Source organism: Mastomys coucha, unplaced genomic scaffold, assembly GCF_008632895.1.
Source record: "Mastomys coucha isolate ucsf_1 unplaced genomic scaffold, UCSF_Mcou_1 pScaffold23, whole genome shotgun sequence".
NCBI classification, from domain to species: domain Eukaryota; kingdom Metazoa; phylum Chordata; class Mammalia; order Rodentia; family Muridae; genus Mastomys; species Mastomys coucha.
In genome coordinates, this window is record NW_022196906.1 from 2419347 (window position 1) to 2438759 (window position 19413).

The 19413-nt window shown below is 41.7% G+C and overlaps 1 protein-coding gene across 1 annotated transcript in view; it reads left to right on the forward strand.

Annotated features, from left to right (window-relative positions):
- Mmp20 (matrix metallopeptidase 20) overlaps positions 1-19413 on the forward strand; it is a 45167-nt gene that overhangs the window by 11543 nt on the left and 14211 nt on the right. Inside the window, exons 3-8 of the mRNA XM_031343035.1 lie at positions 353-501; positions 2575-2700; positions 3826-3987; positions 5131-5272; positions 13904-14040; positions 14925-15081. Of these exons, the coding sequence (XP_031198895.1) occupies positions 353-501; positions 2575-2700; positions 3826-3987; positions 5131-5272; positions 13904-14040; positions 14925-15081 (873 nt within the window). The remainder of the gene's footprint in view (positions 1-352; positions 502-2574; positions 2701-3825; positions 3988-5130; positions 5273-13903; positions 14041-14924; positions 15082-19413) is intronic.

Here is a 19413-nt window from a genome sequence, read left to right on the forward strand (position 1 = left end):
GTCTCTATCTCTGTCTGTCTCTCTTATACACACACACACACACACACACACACAGACTCCACTACCTAACACTGGGGAATCCTACTGGCCTTTGATAAAGAATTTATAGCAAAGCCTCAAATAACAACAAAAAAGTGCTTTCAGAAGCTTGAAATGTCTCTGCCTTCTGGGTCTCCCCCTACTGTCCTGTGTGATATGAAACAATTCAAGCTATTCTAAAGCACAGTAAGAATTACTGGTTCAGAAAAAGAGCCGTAACATAACATGGAGATGGAGGGGGCTGTGGCCTGTGCAGCGCCCTCCCCTCTCTGTTTGGGAACAGTCACTAAACATCTGTTTCTTCTCTGTCCAGAGTCTCTAAGTACACACCCTCCATGAGACCCACCGAGGTGGACAAGGCTATACAGATGGCCCTGCATGCGTGGAGTACGGCCGTTCCTCTGAATTTCGTTAGAATAAACTCTGGGGAAGCAGATATCATGATATCTTTTGAAACTGGAGGTATTGTACTGTTTCTTGGGTTCTAGCTTTAGTGCCAAGTAGAACTGCCTCAAACTTGCTCCTTGCACATGTTTATGGAATGATCAGCTCAGGACTCCAACACACAATGTTGGGATGGGCAGAGGCAAAACACAAAATCTTGGCAAAAGGTAGAACTGAGCGAGCTTAGCATTGTTTTTCACGTTAGCCTCCATTGTGGGACAGACTCACGGAAGTGCACATCCACTATGGCTCTGCCCCATGACAGGACAAGTTCTGTCCACTTTGGCTAGGGAGCCACATGACTTCAATGTTGCCCGTAATAACTTTGATCACTATCATCTGGTTCCATATTACCCAAGATTCTCATACCTGGAGTCCCCACTGAGGAAATCAGTTCCCCAGGAACCCTGAGATATCTTTACATGCCACCCCTCCCGAAACTCTAAACACAAAATAGCTATAGAGATAGCATTTGTGTCTCACCCATGCTTGAACACTGCCTTTGACAAGTACACGGGATGCCTGCCTCTACCTACATGGTTCTCCATTCCCCCATACATCCTGCTACAGAGAAGCATGGCTCTGAACATGACTGGTAAAGCTCTGAGTCTTTGCAGAAAAATATGCAGGAAGTAGATGAAACCAGAGGCCCCTGAAGTTCTCTCCAATGGTGACACTGTCACTGCTTCTCCCTGTCCAGATCCTGTTGCTGAGTACCCAAGACATTCTGAATCTGAGTTTATTCCGATCTGATTTTGCTGCAGTGGGGGCTGGGAGGTGAGGATGGGGGTGGGGAGGGTGTTAAGGAGTTAGAGAGAGATCAGGACAGTCATGAAATGGTCTTCAAAAATGGCCTTGAGTGGTCCTGTTCCTGCCAGGCATCCAAGGGCACTTGTTGAAATGGTACGACATTGTAAGTCAAGGCAGGCTTAAGGGACAAGTTGACTCTCATTTTTCAAGCTGGTATTCTGTCCCCTAGCACAAAGGCTGACTAGAGTCCAGGCAGTCATCAAAGTCCTCAGAACACACCAACCTGACTGAACTGCATCACAATTGATTTTTACCTGAGAAGTAGTATATTGAATTTGGAGTGTTGGCTTTAAGAACAACAAACAGAGTTAGAGAGATGGCTCAACTTGACTTGTTGCCAAGTCTGATTATCCCAGTTTGATCCCAGGGGCCTGCATGGTAGAAGGAGAGAACCAGCTCCCATAAGTTGTCCTTTGATCTCCACACAACACTGTGTGCATCCAGTCACATACACACATATAAAGTAAATAATTTTAAAATTAATAAAATGAATACAAATATCAATTTTTAAATTACAAAATTCATAATACGTTTAACTATACATTATATTACAAAACACTGAAGACTCTAGATGCTAGGATTATCCTGACTTTACTTTCATAAGCTTTATACATGCAGTTATGTCAAAGTTACAAAGACATTTTTGACACATAAATTATATTGTGCAATACAAATGGAAAGCACACACATAGTTTTAGAAAAACCCTCTCAAAGGTATCAGATTTTAAAGCTCTTTCTGCCAACAAGACCATTTTTTTTTTCAGTGGTCTGAGTTGCTAACAAATGTCCTCTATTCTTTCTCCTTCTGGAATCTGTGTGTGATAGTCTACCATATACTGTATGTTGCAATAAAAACCATTACAGCAAAGTTTGCAATGCTCCTTTGAAGTACAAAATAGTCCTTTTTTTATTTTTCAATTTCTTAACATATACAAAATTCATATATAAAATATTATAATATTTATTTGTACAGTAATAAAATATGTATTTGAAAATGAATATTAGGGCTAGAGAGGTGGCTTGGCAGTTAAGAGCACTTACTGTGCTGTAACTCCAACTTCAGGGACACCTGTCGCCCTCTTCTGGCCTCCTTGGGCACGGTACTCATGTGCAATACTCCCAGAGCGACACACACACATATAATTAAAAATAGATCTTTTGAGAGATCAATATTGAAAGGTGCATTTAAGGGTCAATGCTGTCGAGAATGTTACCCACCTTTTGTGACTCCCCCACCCCCAGAACTACTAGGTGTTAATCCAATCGATATTTCCTACTTAGATCATGGGGATTCCTACCCATTTGATGGGCCTCGAGGGACTTTGGCCCATGCATTTGCACCTGGAGAAGGCCTGGGAGGAGACACACATTTCGACAATGCTGAGAAGTGGACTATGGGAACGAATGGTATATATGCACAATTCACCATAACCTGGAAAATATTGTATCTTCTTCTGGGCCTCCATCATGAAACCTTGAGGTTCAACGTCCCAAGCCACCCTTTAACTAGGGAGGCTGGGTAGGAAAAACAAGTAAGCCAAAAATCCAGAAGGGCCCACCACAGGGGAAGACCCTCCCAAGCTGATGCTCTAGGCTAGCCTGTTCTCTCTCTCTTCACAATTAGACTACAGAACCAGTCCCTCCCAATGCACAGTTTGCTTCTTATTCAGGTGTACAAGATTTATGGCTCCTTGTTTGTATGTGGAATGCACCTTACTTAGAAATGAACCCAGGAAATGAGTTGGTATTCTCCTAAGGAGTGTAATTGGGGAGGATATAAATTTTCTAGAATGTCATGCAGATCATCTAGAAATCTTCCATGTGAGACATGCAAATGAAGGAGGTTGGTACACCCACACACATTCAGGTATAGAATTCCAACTTTGATGTCAATCAGATTAAAGTTTCAATTCCTGGCTCCACCAGTTGTTAACTAACCATAGGTAAATTATTTCAAACCTAGTTTCCTCATAGCATTGATTAAAATGTTAAACATGTATAATACTGAGTTGTATGAAAGCAGCTTTATTTTTAAGCAGTAAGTTAACCTATTTACAATTGATTTCACCTGTGTGTAAGCCTATAATCTGCCTATAGTAGAAGGTAATTTGATCTCATTGTACTATATGTTCAATTCTATTCAGAGATTTTTTTGTAATAAAACCAACTTATAGTATAAAAAGGGAGTCAACTGTAGGAGCAGAAGGTGATTTAAGCATTTAGGATCCAAATCGATGCACTATTAGAAATTTCATTGCCACTACTAACTACACAGCCCTTTGTTATCCCTCTGCCATGCATCACTGAAGAGGACGAAGCTCGTCGTACATTTCCCTCTCCCCCAATACCCCGAAAAGGGTGAAGAAATTAAACTAGACTGAAGTCAGGCGAGCCAGATGCTAGAACAGCCCACCAACCTTTGAAATCTGTTATAGGAAGCAGGATTAACTGTGATGGGTCATAAAGTCTCCTGTAAAGCTAGAGAACGAAAACAAAAACCTGTGTTGATGCTTTCTCTCTCGTGTTGTTTAGGGTTCAACTTATTCACTGTCGCTGCTCATGAATTTGGCCACGCTCTGGGCCTGGGCCATTCCACAGACCCATCAGCGCTGATGTACCCAACTTATAAGTACCAGAACCCCTATAGATTTCATCTCCCCAAGGATGATGTGAAAGGGATCCAAGCATTATACGGTATGATCTCCTCACCATCTTTAACCCTGAAAGTGACGGACATTCACTTTCCAAGTTAGAAAAAGTGCACTTTTATAGGAGTTGCTTGCTTTGATAAAAATGTCTAGGGTCACCACTACAGCTTCATTAGCCTCTAAGGAGCTCATCTACCAGTTAAAAGTGTCGCATCTTTCCTAAGATGCTGCTACATCGTCCTTCCAGAGCAGTCTGGCCATGAAAAGCCCAGGAAAATGGTCCATTTGCCTAACTTTCAAAAGCAAATAAAAATGTATGCATTTGAAGATAGAAGGCAGTGATTATATTCTATAGTTCACACACACAAGCCACATGGACAAACACACATACCTATGTGCATGTGCTTACCCACTTACGAATAAGTGGTCTTAACTCCTTAACAATAGCAATAATGATATTAATAACCATACTGCGAGACCATACAGACAATCTGCTGCTTGTGACACTCATTGTAACACTAGTCGTCCATGCACGGTGAGGTTGTATAAACTCTCATTTCATAACTGCAAGCTTTTAAGGTTAAAGGCAGTAGGGAATCTTAGGATATTTTTAGGTATCAAATTAATTATGTGTGATAAGAAAAATAGCAGCCACCTCTTAAATAAAATGTTCATTAGTTCTTTGAGCATTTTATATATGTATACAATGACTTTTGATTATACTCACTTTCCACACCTCACCCTATCTCTTCCCAGATTCACACAGGTTCCCATGCCATCTCTTTTTACAACCCCGGAAGTCCAATTTCTATTGCCTGCATACTGGAGAGTATTTGGCCTAGTAAAGTCCACACCCGTAGAAAAAACTGACTTTCCAGTAGTTATCAACTTTTAATAGTGTTTTCCAGGTATTACTTGAGTCTCACACAGTATTCACAAGTAGATTCTAGCACCCCTGTCAATTTACAGTTGATGTAGCCAAGGCCTTAAAAAGTTAAATTATTTGTTTCTATCATACAACTAATAGCTAGAAATGCTGAGACTCAAGCCCAGGTCTGCCTACCATGGATAGCTATCTCCTTAAGACATTGCCATTTGCAATGGGAATGTGTTCAGGCTTCTAGAGTTCTCAAAAGTAGATATGTACATGTTCTGAGTTTCTGGCATCATCTTGCACTTTAAACCCTAGGACCCCGGAAAATATTCCCAGGAAAGCCCACCATGCCCCATATCCCACCTCACAAGCCATCCATCCCTGACCTCTGTGACTCCAGCTCATCCTTTGACGCAGTGACAATGTTGGGGAAGGAGCTTCTGTTCTTCAAGGATAGGTAAGTCCAAGATGTTCTCAGGTCTCAGCTCACTGCCAACCAACACCATTGCCTCAATTGCTGAATATCATGGCAGTATGGTCTTAGGAGATATACAACTGCACAAGTAGTTGCGGATGGAGTACTAGTTTGGTCTGGACCCTTTGCTGAGTGCTTTCCAAAGAGCTGCAGGATTTATTTTAACTGCAGAGACTAGAATCCCCAATGTAGAAAAATGAAGAATGTAGTTGAAAGATAGCAACTTGGTTTCCCTAAGCCATCAGCCCAAGTGTATTGGGCAACTGTTTGTTATTATTTGCATAGTGAGAGGAGCAGTAAGGGCTCATTGAACAGTTGGCAAATTACAATTAGCTAGTTAGACAGATGAGTGGATGGGTGAATGCATGCATGCTTGAGTGGAAAGATGATAGAGGTAGATGAATGGGTGAATAGGTGGGTGGGTAGGTGGGTAGATAGATGGATGGATGGATGAGTGGGTAGATGTTTAGATGGATGGATAGATATCTGGATGATGGATGGATGGATGAGTGGGTGGATGGATGGGTGGATGGATGGGTGGGTAGATGAATGGGTAGATGGATTGTGGGATGGATGAATGATCAAATAGACACATACATAGGTAGGAAATTCTAATGAAAAGCTTTTCATAAACTACTCATTTTTCAAGCCTCCAGGTTTTTCAGTCTGTTAGCTATTACCAAAGATATCATCTGGCCCCAAATTCTGACTTCTGAAAGAGTCTTGACAGTTGTACTCATGATCCCTCCATAATCCTATGGAAGACAATAGAAACATAGAAACATTCACCCATATTCTTTCCTTTACTGGAGGAAATTAATGGTACCAGGATAGACAGAGGACCTCGGGAATATGTGTGTAACCTTTTTCTTCATTGGAAAAGTGCCTATTTAGTCTTCATTGGGTACCAAGAACTGCCAGACTGTCAAAAATTATAGAAGCAACTCTGTCTTGGCATGCCTCATGAAAGAAAACATTCAAAAAGCATTGTGATGGCAGGGAAGTAGCTCAGTCTGTAGAGTGTTTGCCAAGTCCCTGGGTTAAATCCCTAGTGTCTCGTAAACTGGATATGGTAGCACACACCTGTAATCCCAGCCCTAGGGAGGTAGAGAGAGTCGGGAGGATTAGAAATTCAAGGTCATTCTTGTCTATACAGTGAGTTTGAGGCCAGCCTGGGCTACAGGAAACTGCCAAACATTTTTTTTCATCACTAAAAGACAGAAGTTCAAAAGGAAGGGATGTACTCAGGAGAGAGAACATGCTCGGGAGCCAGAACTGTGTGCAGAAGGCAGGACTGTGCTAGGAAATGGGGATGAACTCTGAGGTCCTCGGAGGGTTCCTGAAGAGATGAGGTCTGAGAAATGTGTCCTTTATTTTGGGAGAAGATCATAGAACTATTACTGTAAGAATACATTTTGTTCGTTCAGAAATGAGAGAGGCTGGGGTGTGGTAGTATGTGTCTATAATCTTATCACTTAGGAGTTAGGCAAGAGGATCCTGAGTTCAAAGCCAGCCTGGTGAAGGAGGAAAAGGGAACCATAAAATTTACCCAGAACCCTTCTGCCCAGGAGATATCACTGTGCTCTGACTCTCCAATTGCCATAAGAACACAGTAAGGATTAGGTGACTTACAACAGAGTCTGTTTTGTTACAGAAATATTTAATCTCAATCCAGGGTTTCTACCCCACCTTTGATCATTCAGTTCCCAGATAAAAGACACATAACTTTTTTTTTTTTTTTTTTTTTGAGACAGGGTTTCTCTGTGTAGCCTTGGCTGTCTTGGAACTCACTCTGTAGACCAGGCTGGCCTCGAACTCAGAACTCAGAAATCCACCTGCCTCTGCCTCCCAAGTGCTGGGATTAAATGCGTGTGCCACCACCGCCTGGACACATAACTTTTATTATTACAATAAGCCTTAATCAGCACTACAGCTGGACAGATATCTACCCTCTAAGCTAATAGAATGTATTTCCTCATTAATAATCTCTATTCGTAATTTGCCATGTTCTGTCTCAGCTGCTCTTAACTTCAGTTGGCCAGCCCTCTTGGTCATGCTTTCATGACTCACCTAACCTATGGCGTCTTCCTTCTCTTCCCCTTCTCTCTCTTCCTCTTTTCTCTCTCTCTCCCCCTCATGATTCTCCTCAGATACCAAACCTAGGAACTCCAGACCCTGCCTATCTTGACGCTGCCCAGCAATAGGCTGTAGGCATCTTTATTCAGCAATCAGGAATAACTTGGGGGCAACAAGGAGGAGCAACCAGGCCTTGGAGGCCAGTATTGAGCATTATAAGACATAGCAAAATCCCAAACCTCAACACTATTTCTCACAGTTCTGGAAGCTAAGACAGTATCTCCGAGATGGCTTTCATTCTAGAATCCCCTTTTTTGGTTTGTACAGGCAGCTGCTATTTTTCTAGATGCTTGCTGACCTCTTCACATTCACATTCATTCTCCTTTTTACATTTATTACTGATTTCTAATGTATAGGTGCATATGTGCCTGTGGATGTCAAAGGACTACTTGTGAAGGTTGACTTTCATCTTCCAGAGTATGGGTTTTGGGGCTTAAACTCAGATTATCATGCTTGGTGTCAAGTATCTTTGCCCACTGAGCCATCTCATCTACCCTTTGTATCTCTTTTTATAAGGGCACTAAATTCACCCCTATAATTCTTGAGGTAGTTCTGTTTTGTTGATTTTTCCCTTTTTTTTTATTTTTTTATTTTTGAGATGGGCTTTTGTGTTATCCAAACCAGTCTCAAAGTCCTGAGCTCAAACAGTTCTCTTGAGTACAGGGATTACTGCCATCATAGACATGTACTAACATGCCTAGCTCTGAAATACTTGTTAGCTCAGACACTGGCCTAAGCTATCACAATCACACAGTTCTGTTTTACCTCAAGCCTGCCATAAATGACTCCATTTTGGCTTTAGCAACTTGCATTCCACCTAAAAGTAAACCAAGTAAAACTGGAAGACAATGGTCCCAAGGCACAGTAAGGACTAGGCATGACAGCCTGTGACACAAGGCAAGGGTTAACTGAGGATGAGGTGGGAGAAGGGACAAGGGTGGATGTCACAGAGTACATAGTGAGAAATGGAAATGGTAAATGTAGATTATCCACCTATGAACCATATTAATTAAAAGGGGAAATTAACATAACAGCTAGAAGAGGCAATGGGGGAATTTCAAAGATGTTTGAAAGACAGGACAAGGAGCCAGTGGAGAAAAAGAAATGCAAAATGCTATAGGAAGGAAAGACAAAATCAGGAACTACTGCCATTAGATCCTATATTTGAAATCATGTTTCCCAGGATTCTGTGGAATGGAGGAAAGCATGCCTACCCCAGAAGAAAGCTGTTCTCCTGCATACTCTGTCTGGAGTGCTTCCTTTTCTTTTTCTTTGTGTATGCCTGAATGTATAGTTGGGCATCACTTGCATGTCTGGTAGTAGAAGAAGCTCAGATCCTCTGGAACTGGAGTTATAAAAGGTTGTGAATCTCCATGTGGGTACTGGGAATTGAACCCAGATCCTGCAGAAAAGCAGTCAGTACTTTACACCACTGAGCCATCTCTCCAGCCCCAAGCTCTGAAGGTTACTGCATTAGAAGAGATCAGGTGGTGGAGTCCTAGCTTAGATTAGTTTTGATGGATTAAGAATCCAGACAAAATGACAGATGACTCTGTGTCACTTGTGAGCTCTCTGTTCTGAGTGGGGATGTGCACTCCTTTGTCTTCTTGGGTTGTGGCTTATACAAACGTGTCCCCTTGCTCCTCACATGGGTGTAAATGCTTAAAGCTATGTATAGTCCTGACTACTTTTAACCCACACCACTCCCCACATCTACCCAGGTTTGAGTTTTATAAGCACCACTTTCTTGGCTTCAGTGAACTAGACAATGCATGCTTGATTTCCTGATCTCTGAAGCAACTGGTTAGTGAACCCCAAAATGAATGCCTTCCAATACAACAATGTGGTGGCATGTAATTCAAAGTTTTCAGGAGCATGTTTAGAAGAAACCTTACCTGTACTGGTAAACATGTATTTAAAACTTACATAGTAACACTCTGGTTTCTCCTCAGATCATGCAATTTTTTTAAATCTTATATAACATCAATTAATAACTTTATAGAGTAACAATGTATCTTTTTAAAATTAATACAAATAACCATAGGTACCTATCAGAGTTTATAAAGAACTTTTTTAACCTGCCACCCCCTTATTCTTTTAGGGGATGTGTTCACAATGTTTAAGAGGGGCTAGTTGTAATGAATTGAAGTTTACTTTTCTCTGCTAGCCTGAGAGTCCAGCGTAGTAGTCAGACCTTCAACCCATGTGCTCTGGGCAGCAGGTTCAAGCCCCAATACTGCTCTGAGGGTGAACGTCTGTCTGCAGAATGATCATTATCAAAGGCTAACCTGATTTTGAAAATACAGTAAAGGTAAAGTGAAAAGCAGCAACTCCATCAACATCAATCATTTTAGGACACCAATCGTTTTAGGAAGAAAGGGAGCACCAATGATCCTGTGTGCGGGAAGTAAGGGAGCACCAATGATAATGTGTGTGGGAAGTAAGGGAGCACCAATGATCCTGTGTGCAGGAAGTAAAGGAGCACCAATGATCCTGTGTGCAGGAACTAAGGGAGCACCAATGATCCTGTGTGCAGGAACTAAGGAAGCACCAATGATCCTGTGTGTGCTAGGAAATTAACTAGAGAGTAGACAGGGAGAAGGCATAGAAGGACTGGTGACTGTGCCCAGGTGGCAGAGAAGTGGGTAATAAGGACACGGTCGGAGAAAATGAGGCAGCCCTGAGTAGAGATGGAACAAGAAGAAAAAGAGGGACAGAAATACAATCAGATACCCTAAATCCATCCCAGCTCTCAGGTTCCCCAGTGTTCCCCAGGTCTCATGGTGGATGTTCATGCCTCTAGGCAGCTGTACACAGGTCAGGCCGAGAGTTCTGGTCCAGTCCCTGGGCAGTCTTTCCCAAGTTGGACTGGTCGCACCTCAGCTCTGACCAAATTTCCACCTCACTAAATATTTGATGGCTCTTCCTCAGCTTCCTCCTGGCTATCTAGAGGCTGTTTGCCTGGCCAGGTTTCTAACATAGTCCAGTGGCAACTGCTCTGGGGCCTTGTTAATCTCATTTGTTGAAAATAAGACCACTAAAGCCAAATTTGAAGCAAGCTTTAAATACTGGCCAGATTGATTGAACCATCTGGCTAGGTCCATCTGTGGGTTCCCAGAAAATGGCCCTGGGTCATTTTGGGTTTGCAGGGGTTTTAAAAAGGCAAAACCCAGAATTCGCCACCATTTCCCATCAGGTCCCATCAGGGACAATCATTACCTCCTGCCTACATCCAATCAGGGGCAAGATATATCCAGATGTATTTCCTGCCCATCCACTTCCAGCCCACATGTGACCAAGGATATGTAGTGTAGTTAGATCAAACAAATTTGTTTAGGGAAGTGAAAACATGTGTCGTGTTATCTCCACAATAGCCTCAAACATCTCAGGAAGTACCTGTCCTTGGGCAAGGGCTTACAGCTCAGAGGCATTTTTGTTTCATAGATCTCTTAAGCATAGTGATTGAAACTTAAACCATAACTTTGGCTCTCACAGTCCTAAGGATGTACAGTTCTCGGAGGATCGGTTTCCTCTAGGGTGGCTAGACCAGAGTATTTCCCTAGCACTTCCCCTTCCTTTCTGAGTGCATAACTTTTAACTCCTTTTTCCTTGGTTTTTGCTCTATAGAATGTTTTTTACTGCAAGTACAGAGCAGATTTTCAAAGGTCTTAGGCCTTGGCTCCAATCTGGCAAGTGTCTTGACCATGAGAGCACCCCAAAGCACGGCCACACCTCCAGGATGGACTCTGGACTTTCTTCCCTCTTCTGCTCTGTTAAGTTCCCCGGTTCTTTCTTACTGAAACTAGTGGTTTTTAGCAATCACTTAACGCGCTTCTGATAGCTGTTTCCTAACTTCTCCTGGTTTATTCCCAGGGATCTGACAGGTCATGTCTACATGTCTTCTGTGTCCTCTTTCTCTCTTTGTACCACACTCCCTGATCCCACAAGAATAGTCAGCAACCAGGAGCATCCAAAAGAGGAGAAAAAAGCACCTCTCCTTCCTGAAAATAGGGAAAGGACCAGAGAAGCGGAGTCAGGGACGGCATGGGTAGTGTGGACAGAAGACAAAGCTCCTATGCAGCTTGAACTGGATTGCTGTGACTGTCCGTGAAATGGGATGAAGGCATCTCCTGAAAGAGAAACACAGGGATCTGCCTAGGCAGGTGTGGAATGAAGATGGTCACAATACTCCATATGATGGGCAATGCAAGCAAGCTAAAGCCTGTCAACGGTAAAAAGTTTCTGAGCAAGCAGTGGCCAAAATTTTATTTAAAAAAAATCAAGCATGTAATGACACCCAGGCATATCTAGCATGGTTGACCCATGTGGTGTTGTGTAATTTCACCACAGCCTTGCTTCTGATCACACAACATGCACGGCTTCTTCTGGGTATGCTGTTGCAGCATGCAATGCCTATGGATGCTGCCTGATACCTCCACACAGATATTGTATGTTATGGACTTCTGTGTTATTACTGTATGTGCAAAGCTTTCTACTTTTACAATGGTTTATGGAAAACAGAGATTGTTAATATTTTCCTCCTATGGAAGTATTAAATTCATATAACTTTGGTCTGGTCTATGTTAGACAAACAAGCAGCTCATTAGAAGGCAAATTTGTTTTAATAAATGGTCAAAATTTATATCTATCCCAAAGAAATTTAAAACTAAGACAAAATTCTGTGATTTATCACCAGCAAATGTTTAATTTGTTATTTTATATGCCTATATACTGGGTTGTTTACATTTTTCTCAGAACTAAAAGGGTCATACATGGGGGAAATTTTAAGAAAACATATTCAGGCTGAAGGTAGCTCTATTACTTAGCATGATCCAGAATTCAGTTCCCAGCCAAAGAAGAAGGAGAAGGAGAAGGAGGAGGAAGAAGAAATACAAGAAAAAGGAGGAAGAAGAAGAAGTAGAAGAACAGTTATACAACATGGATCAGAGGTAGCAGGCACTATGCTAAGCCCCAAGATAAAAAGATGGGTAAGGCATGGTCCTGATTGCACCCCAAGAGTCCCAGAACAAACACAGAGCACAGGCCAAGGAGGTTATCAGTAAAGTCATCTCAATTGGAATGAATGAGTTAGAGTTCTAGTAATAGAAAATGGAAATCTCATAAACTATGAAATTTACTGATCAAATACGTTCTGTTCAACCTCCCTGCATCAGCCAACAAATGTTTATTGAGTCTTGATTATGTGCTGCACAGACTTAGCTACCAAGCACACAAAGACAGACAGTGGCAGTAAATATCTTATCAGCTAGTCGGTCCTATCGAGTTCTGCTGTTTTCTTTCCTTATCAGAGGTTAGATTATGGACTGCGGGTATCCATCTGCTTCATTACGTAGTTCCTGTATGTCCTGGGCCTGACTTTTGCCAATAAGTCTCAACTCAGGGAGATTACATTTTGAGTTCTTTGTTTAATTCTAATTCATCTTTTGCTTTAATCTGCTGAAATTATGTTCTGTTGTTTTATTATCTATCAAACATAAGTTTTCTTCCCCCACTAGTTTGTGAAAAGTTTTCAAGAAAAGGTAGCGCTAGGTAGAGTATAACACTGCATGGAAATGGACATTTGTAATAGGCTGTTTAAAACCATGCTTCCCATCTTGGGGCGAAATAATCTGCAAGCCACACTATGTCAGCAACATTGGCTACTCCTAATTCTGAGGGCGCTTCCCAGCCTTAGCTATGACAATCAACATTGTCACCAGACAACATCAAATTTTATGTCCCGGTGGCACAAATTTTGAATTAGAATGAGTTCTTTGCTTCAATTTAGTTCTCACAATATCTGCCATAATTTAAATTAAGACTGGTACAATATGAAAATTAAGATTCTAATACCTGTGAGAATCTCCAGTAATCTATGATTTTAGACGACAAGTAGAATTTAATTTTTGTTTAGAAATTAGGTCATTTTTCGGTTTCTTTTTGTGATTTTAATTTTGGAAACAACCAGAGTAGTATAGGAAAGAGAAATTTGCATGTAGTGATCTTTGGACCCGAGCATGTATGTTTAATGGCTATCCCACTACTCTACCCATCTATGTTTTGAATACTGGAATGAATAATAAAAAATGGAGTGAAGTCTCAGAGGCACAATGCAATGAAAAATAAGAAGAAACTGTTTATAAGGTTAAAACCTAAAAACCAGTCATGATAGCTCACCCCTGAAAGCCATCGCACAGGAGTGGAAAGCCAAGCACCAGAAGTTTAAAGTCATCCTCAATGAGTTTGAAGACAATTTAGATTTATGAGACCCTGTATGAATAATAATAATAATGATAATGATAATAATAATAATAATAATAATAATAATAATAATAATGTGTCACTCTATAAACATGGCAAGTGGTTCTGGGAATTTCACAATGTTCTCTGCCATGTGGCTTATAGTATCATTTTAATCTCTGCAATTTAAGAACTAAACCAATGCTTGCTGTTGGCTTTTTTTGGCCCACCCAATAGGATTTTCTGGAGAAGGCGGGTACACTTGCCAGCAGGGATTAGGCCCAACACCATCACCAGCTCCTTTCCCCAGCTCATGTCCAATGTGGATGCGGCTTATGAAGTGGCTGAAAAAGGCATTGCTTTCTTCTTCAAAGGTACTTACGTATCTCTTAAGGAAAGAAATGCCAGTGCCTTGGTGCCATGCCTGTATAACTCTGGTAATATTGCAGTGGGGTTCTGCTGGACACTAAGTGTTGCTCAGGACTGTTGTAACCATGGAAGAAATGGCAGTGCCCATCAACTGTCTCCAGGGCCAGCCTTTGAGTTTAGTGGGCGCCACATTATATGACTGGAGCTAGGGAGCTTAAAATCAGTCCCTGGCCTCTCTTGTAGAACAGCATGACACACTCCAGTGAGAGCCTTTAATGTTAACTGATATCCTGCTACAGAATCATGCTTAGAACAGCTGTTGGGGCACAGCCTCCTGTGGTTTCCAATGACAGCCCCTCAGGAATGCAGTGTCTCACTTCAGCCTTTCACTCTGACTGCCTCTGAGACATTACTCAACTGCCGTAAGACTCCATTTCTCATCTGCGAAGTGATCAGAATGGCACCACTCTTGAACATATGACTCAGCAATAGATAGCCACAAAAGTTACCCAGAAAGCACAGCTATTAGGCTTCACTATTTTCCTGGGCAAATGGTTGTCAACTTAAGGGAAAAGCGCCCTCATTACCTGTTACTTGTCCCCTCTTCCTCACACACATATGAAGTGAGAGGAGATAATAAACAAAAGATATGCTGAAAAAAAATAAAGAAGACACAATTGTGTCAATATTACCACTTCCCCAAGGTAGAAATGTAGGCTTGCCTCAGGGAAGTTTGAAGTCTATTACTATTCTAATTGAGTAACTAGATATTTAAATCCACAGGGAATGGGGAAAGAGCCCCATTCCCTGTCCAGAATAGAGATCTTCATGAGTGGAATGTATTAGTGAGTGTTACAGAACTGTTGTAGACTCTAACCTTTGTTTCCAGGTCCTCACTATTGGGTCACTCGAGGATTCCAGATGCAAGGTCCTCCTCGGACAATTTATGACTTCGGGTTCCCAAGGCATGTGCAACAAATAGATGCTGCCGTCTACCTCAAGGAGCCTCAGAAGACCCTTTTCTTTGTGGGAGAGGAATACTACAGGTGCGCACTTCACTCCTTCTATGTTCTGCATGCATTTGATGGGAAGGAAAAAAATCTTTTGCAAAAACTAAGACAAGTGACTTGGCAATAAGCCTGCTGACCTCCTGGCCACAGGGTGGTCTCTAAGATACAGAACTGTAGAGTCAGCCAGTTGATTGTCTTTAGGACTCACTAAGATTTCAGTGAACTCATTGATCCAGTGGCCTGAAGGAGTGGAGATGGTGTCTCGGGGTTCATCACTATCTTATAGAAACAACTGAGTGGGAACAGACTACACCATTACATAAAATAGACCTTAGAAATGTTTGTAATTGGGGGTAAAAATGGAGGTGGTCTCAAATGTGACCCTCTTTGAAGGAGAGTTTTGCTTAAAGGAAAAGTCTTACAGAGAAATTGTTCTACCTAAATTAGACAAACCCCATGGCTGTCCTTCAGGAGTCCATAATGAGCAGATCAGCATAACGCCTGACCTGGCATCCAATCACTGCACACAGGGCCATACCACAGCTACCTGCTGAGGTCTGTCTTTTGACTGGTACTGAGAACTGATTGGGGCTCTCTGCCAAGCACCCTCAAAGACCACCTCAGCCTCTGCACCTCACTTCCATTCTCTCCTTGCTGTAGTTCATTTTCACAAATGTCAAACAAGAAGTAAAACAGGTTCTAAGACAGTGGCTTTAACAAATACCTTGTGTCCATGGTAGGGCCTGAGGAAGAGTACCAGCTTTCACTTCAGTTTATGTTTCCAATCCCTCTCTTTCTCTCTCTCTCTCTCTCTCTCTCTCTCTCTCTCTCTCTCTCTCTCTCTCTCTCTCTCTCTCTCTCTCTCTCTCTCTCTTTCTCTCTCTCTCTCACCACCATTTTGGTTTTTTGAGACAGTGTGTTTCTCTGCGTTGCCCTGGCTATCCTGGAACAGGCTTTGTAGACCAGGCTGGCCTCCAATTCTGCCATTCTGTCTGCCTCTGCCTCCAAAGTGCTCTGATTAAAGCTGTGTGCCTCTTCACCTGGCATCATTTTATGTCATCTCTCTTAAATAACAATTTGCAAAAGAAATTTGACATAAAAAAATCTTTCATATCTTCTCCCACCTGACTGATATTTTCACTCTCAATCTGGACAAAAGAAAGTAACTCGTTTGAAGTATAAATATTTCATGAATTTATAACATTTCATTACTATTACTACTACTACTACTACTACTACTACATGAAAATCCAAATGATGTTGACCCTTCTGACTCTCCTCAGCCATGGAGAGCCCCGAGTAACCTGATCTCTATGGTGGATTTTCAGTGACTCAAATGGACAGACACCTGTATGAGCATGGGGCAGGGTAAAGAAGTACACCTTAGGATTTGTTCAAGTTTCTCAGTGTTCCACTAATCTCTTCAGAGGGCTTGCCTGCAGTCTCACAGTCTCTCTTCCCTTTAGTCTATCACCCACCTCAATGCTTGGAAAAATGTGGGTGAGTAGAGGTCTGGTGACAGCAGAGGTCCCAAATTCTCTCTGAATTGGAGGTTAGGGAAGAAGAGCTTCCCTGATTTAATGATCTCTATGGCCCTGGATAGACACAGCATTGAGTCTTTCGGGCTAGATCTCTGTGACTGTCTATTAAGGAAGGGTCTTTCCTTATATGTTGTTTCTTTATTGCATTTTGGTTTGTTTATTGATTTTTTTAATTTGTATTGTTGGGAGGGCACACATGCAATGGCACCATGTGGAGCTCAAAGGACACTTGACAGACTAGCGTCTCTCCTTCCACCATGGGAGTCTTGGGGTTTAACTCTCGTTGCTAGGGTTGGCTGTAGGTTCTTCTATCTGCTGAGCCATACCATGAGACTACGGAAGAGTCTTTAGTAATCTAGATGCAGAGAGTTCCTTACAACATGGGTTGCTAATTTCTCCCATTAAGTGATCTCATTAATTTACCAACAGGAATAATGGTACAAGGGGTTTTCTTGCGGTGGGAGTGCCATGGTCTCCATCATCCTTCTTTACGATGGGTGGTTTCTGAATGTATGCAGAGTTATTTGCATATGCACAGGTCCCTCCCCCTTTCCCTTCACACTGGCAATGAGAACACACGCTATCGGTACAGTAAGCTGCACCATCACGGCTACAAAAAAGACACATCTTCCACATTCTCCTTTCTGGATGCTTGTACTACTGGAAGATATTCTCATTTAAAGATTTTTATGGTTAGTTATGATAGAGAAAAAATAATAAGTAGCAAAAGTAAGAATAGTAAAGTAAAATTAATGTTATTTGTGAATGTCTTAAAAATAAAACAAAACCTATTGTCAAATCACTTCATTAAACCTAGCTACTGGGTATGAGTACATCCCAGGCTTTCTCCTGGAATCTTGCTCCACAGAGTTTCCAGCAAAGAGCGTATGCAGCAGGACTGAGGAAATAGTGCTCCCCTACCAAGCAAGTGTGAACCCCTGAGTTCAATCCTCAGTGTTCTTAGAGCAAGGCTGAGGTCTGAGTTCGATCCCCAGTGTAGCAAGCACAAGATAAACGAGAGACGTGAGCAGGAGTCCTTAAGGGAGCCATAGTTCCTACAGCAGGTTGACCAGCAATGAGCAAGCTAGCTCTCCATTTCTTTATTTACAAAATGGAGACAGAAACTATATTTAACTTCACAGAGTTGCCAAACTGAAAAAGAAAGGAGGGAAAAAAAGAAGAATGTGAGATGCCTGTCCCCTGATATGTACCCAGAAATCATCCTAGAGCCCTAGTAGATCTATAGATAAATGAGTAACAGAAGTTCAAATGCAAGAGCACCACTGTCAGAGGCGGCATGACTTTCAGGAAGCCAGATAAAGGAGGAAACAGGCAGTCTAGCAAAGGCGTCAGAAAAAGTGCCCGGGGGAAGTGAAGACTACACCCCTTCCAGAGCCATGTGGGAGATTCCCAGGTAGAAGTGGGTGGGGGCAGGAATGGGTCAGGCCAGGAGGAGTGGGTGGGGGCAGATGACTTCCAGGCAGACAGAGCAATTGATGAGAAAACACCAGGGCAAGAATGGACAGTAAGTGTGGGGGGAAACCGCAGGTGATTCATTCAAGGTGGTGAGCATACCAGCCCCAGGAGGAAGTGTCCAAGACAAGCAGGGTAGAACAGACTGTGGAGGACCTGTGATTTCTACAGAGATCCACGTCAACTCTGTAGGAAAGGGGGAATTACTAAATATCTTAAAGAAAAGATTAATTCAACATGTTATGTGACATGACTAGAAATCAGAGGAGAGAGGCCACAAAGCCATAGAAAGCCTATTCAATGTGTTCAAAAAAAATTCCCAACCAAAATGCTACATGTAGCAAAGCTATCGTTTTATCAGGAAGAGAGACGGGTATGGTGGTGCACACCTTTAGCCCCTGCTTTGAGAAGAATAGGCAGAAGAATGCTGTGAGTTTACACAGTAGATGCCAAGCCAGCCAAAAAAATGCATAGTGATTGTCTGTTTCAAAGAGATATTGGGTGGGGAATCATGTATAGAAACACAATATTCTCAAATAAACAAAATCTGTGAGAATCTCTGGCTCTCTGAGTTGCCTTACAAGCAATGATGAAGTCATTTATGCTGAAATCAAGTGATCTTGTATAATATTCACATACATACTCACACATATGCAAATTCACATGGCACCAGAGATGTAATTAAGTAGTAGCAGAATAATATAAATATGCTTCTTCTGTCTTCTCTTTCTTTTGATTTGAGAATCAATTATATATGTATATATACATATGCATGCATATATCCATATTGTGGACTATAATATAGATACACGCACACATATTTCTTATTGCTGGTGTGGAAGAAAACTATTTTGAGCTGTGGAAGTGATACCAAATGATAACACTCATTCTCAGACAACGTTAACCAAAAAGACTGATGCAACCAAAAAAAGTCAATGCTTGTGTTTCTGTCCCTATTCATCATTACAAAACATACAAGTATATAAAATTGTAGTTCTAAAAACTATGTCATAAACATGTTACAAAATCCCAAAAAGAATGGGAATAAAATAGAGCTGATCAGGGCATCTCTCTATCTTGAATTAAGATACTGTATATCTGAAACCCAGTATGAGGATTTGTTTTGAGTTTTGAGTGGATGTGTATATGTGTATGTGTGTTTGTCTATGTGCATACAGGTCCATGGTAAAGGCGTGTGCAGGCCGGAGGATAGCCTTAGGTAGTGTGCAGGCTGGAGGATAGCCTTAGGTAGTGTTCTTCACATGCTCTCTACCTTTTCCTTTTTTTTTTCTTAAATGAATATAAATATATAAAGTCTTTTTGTTTGTTTGTTTGTTTGTTTTGTATTTAGTAG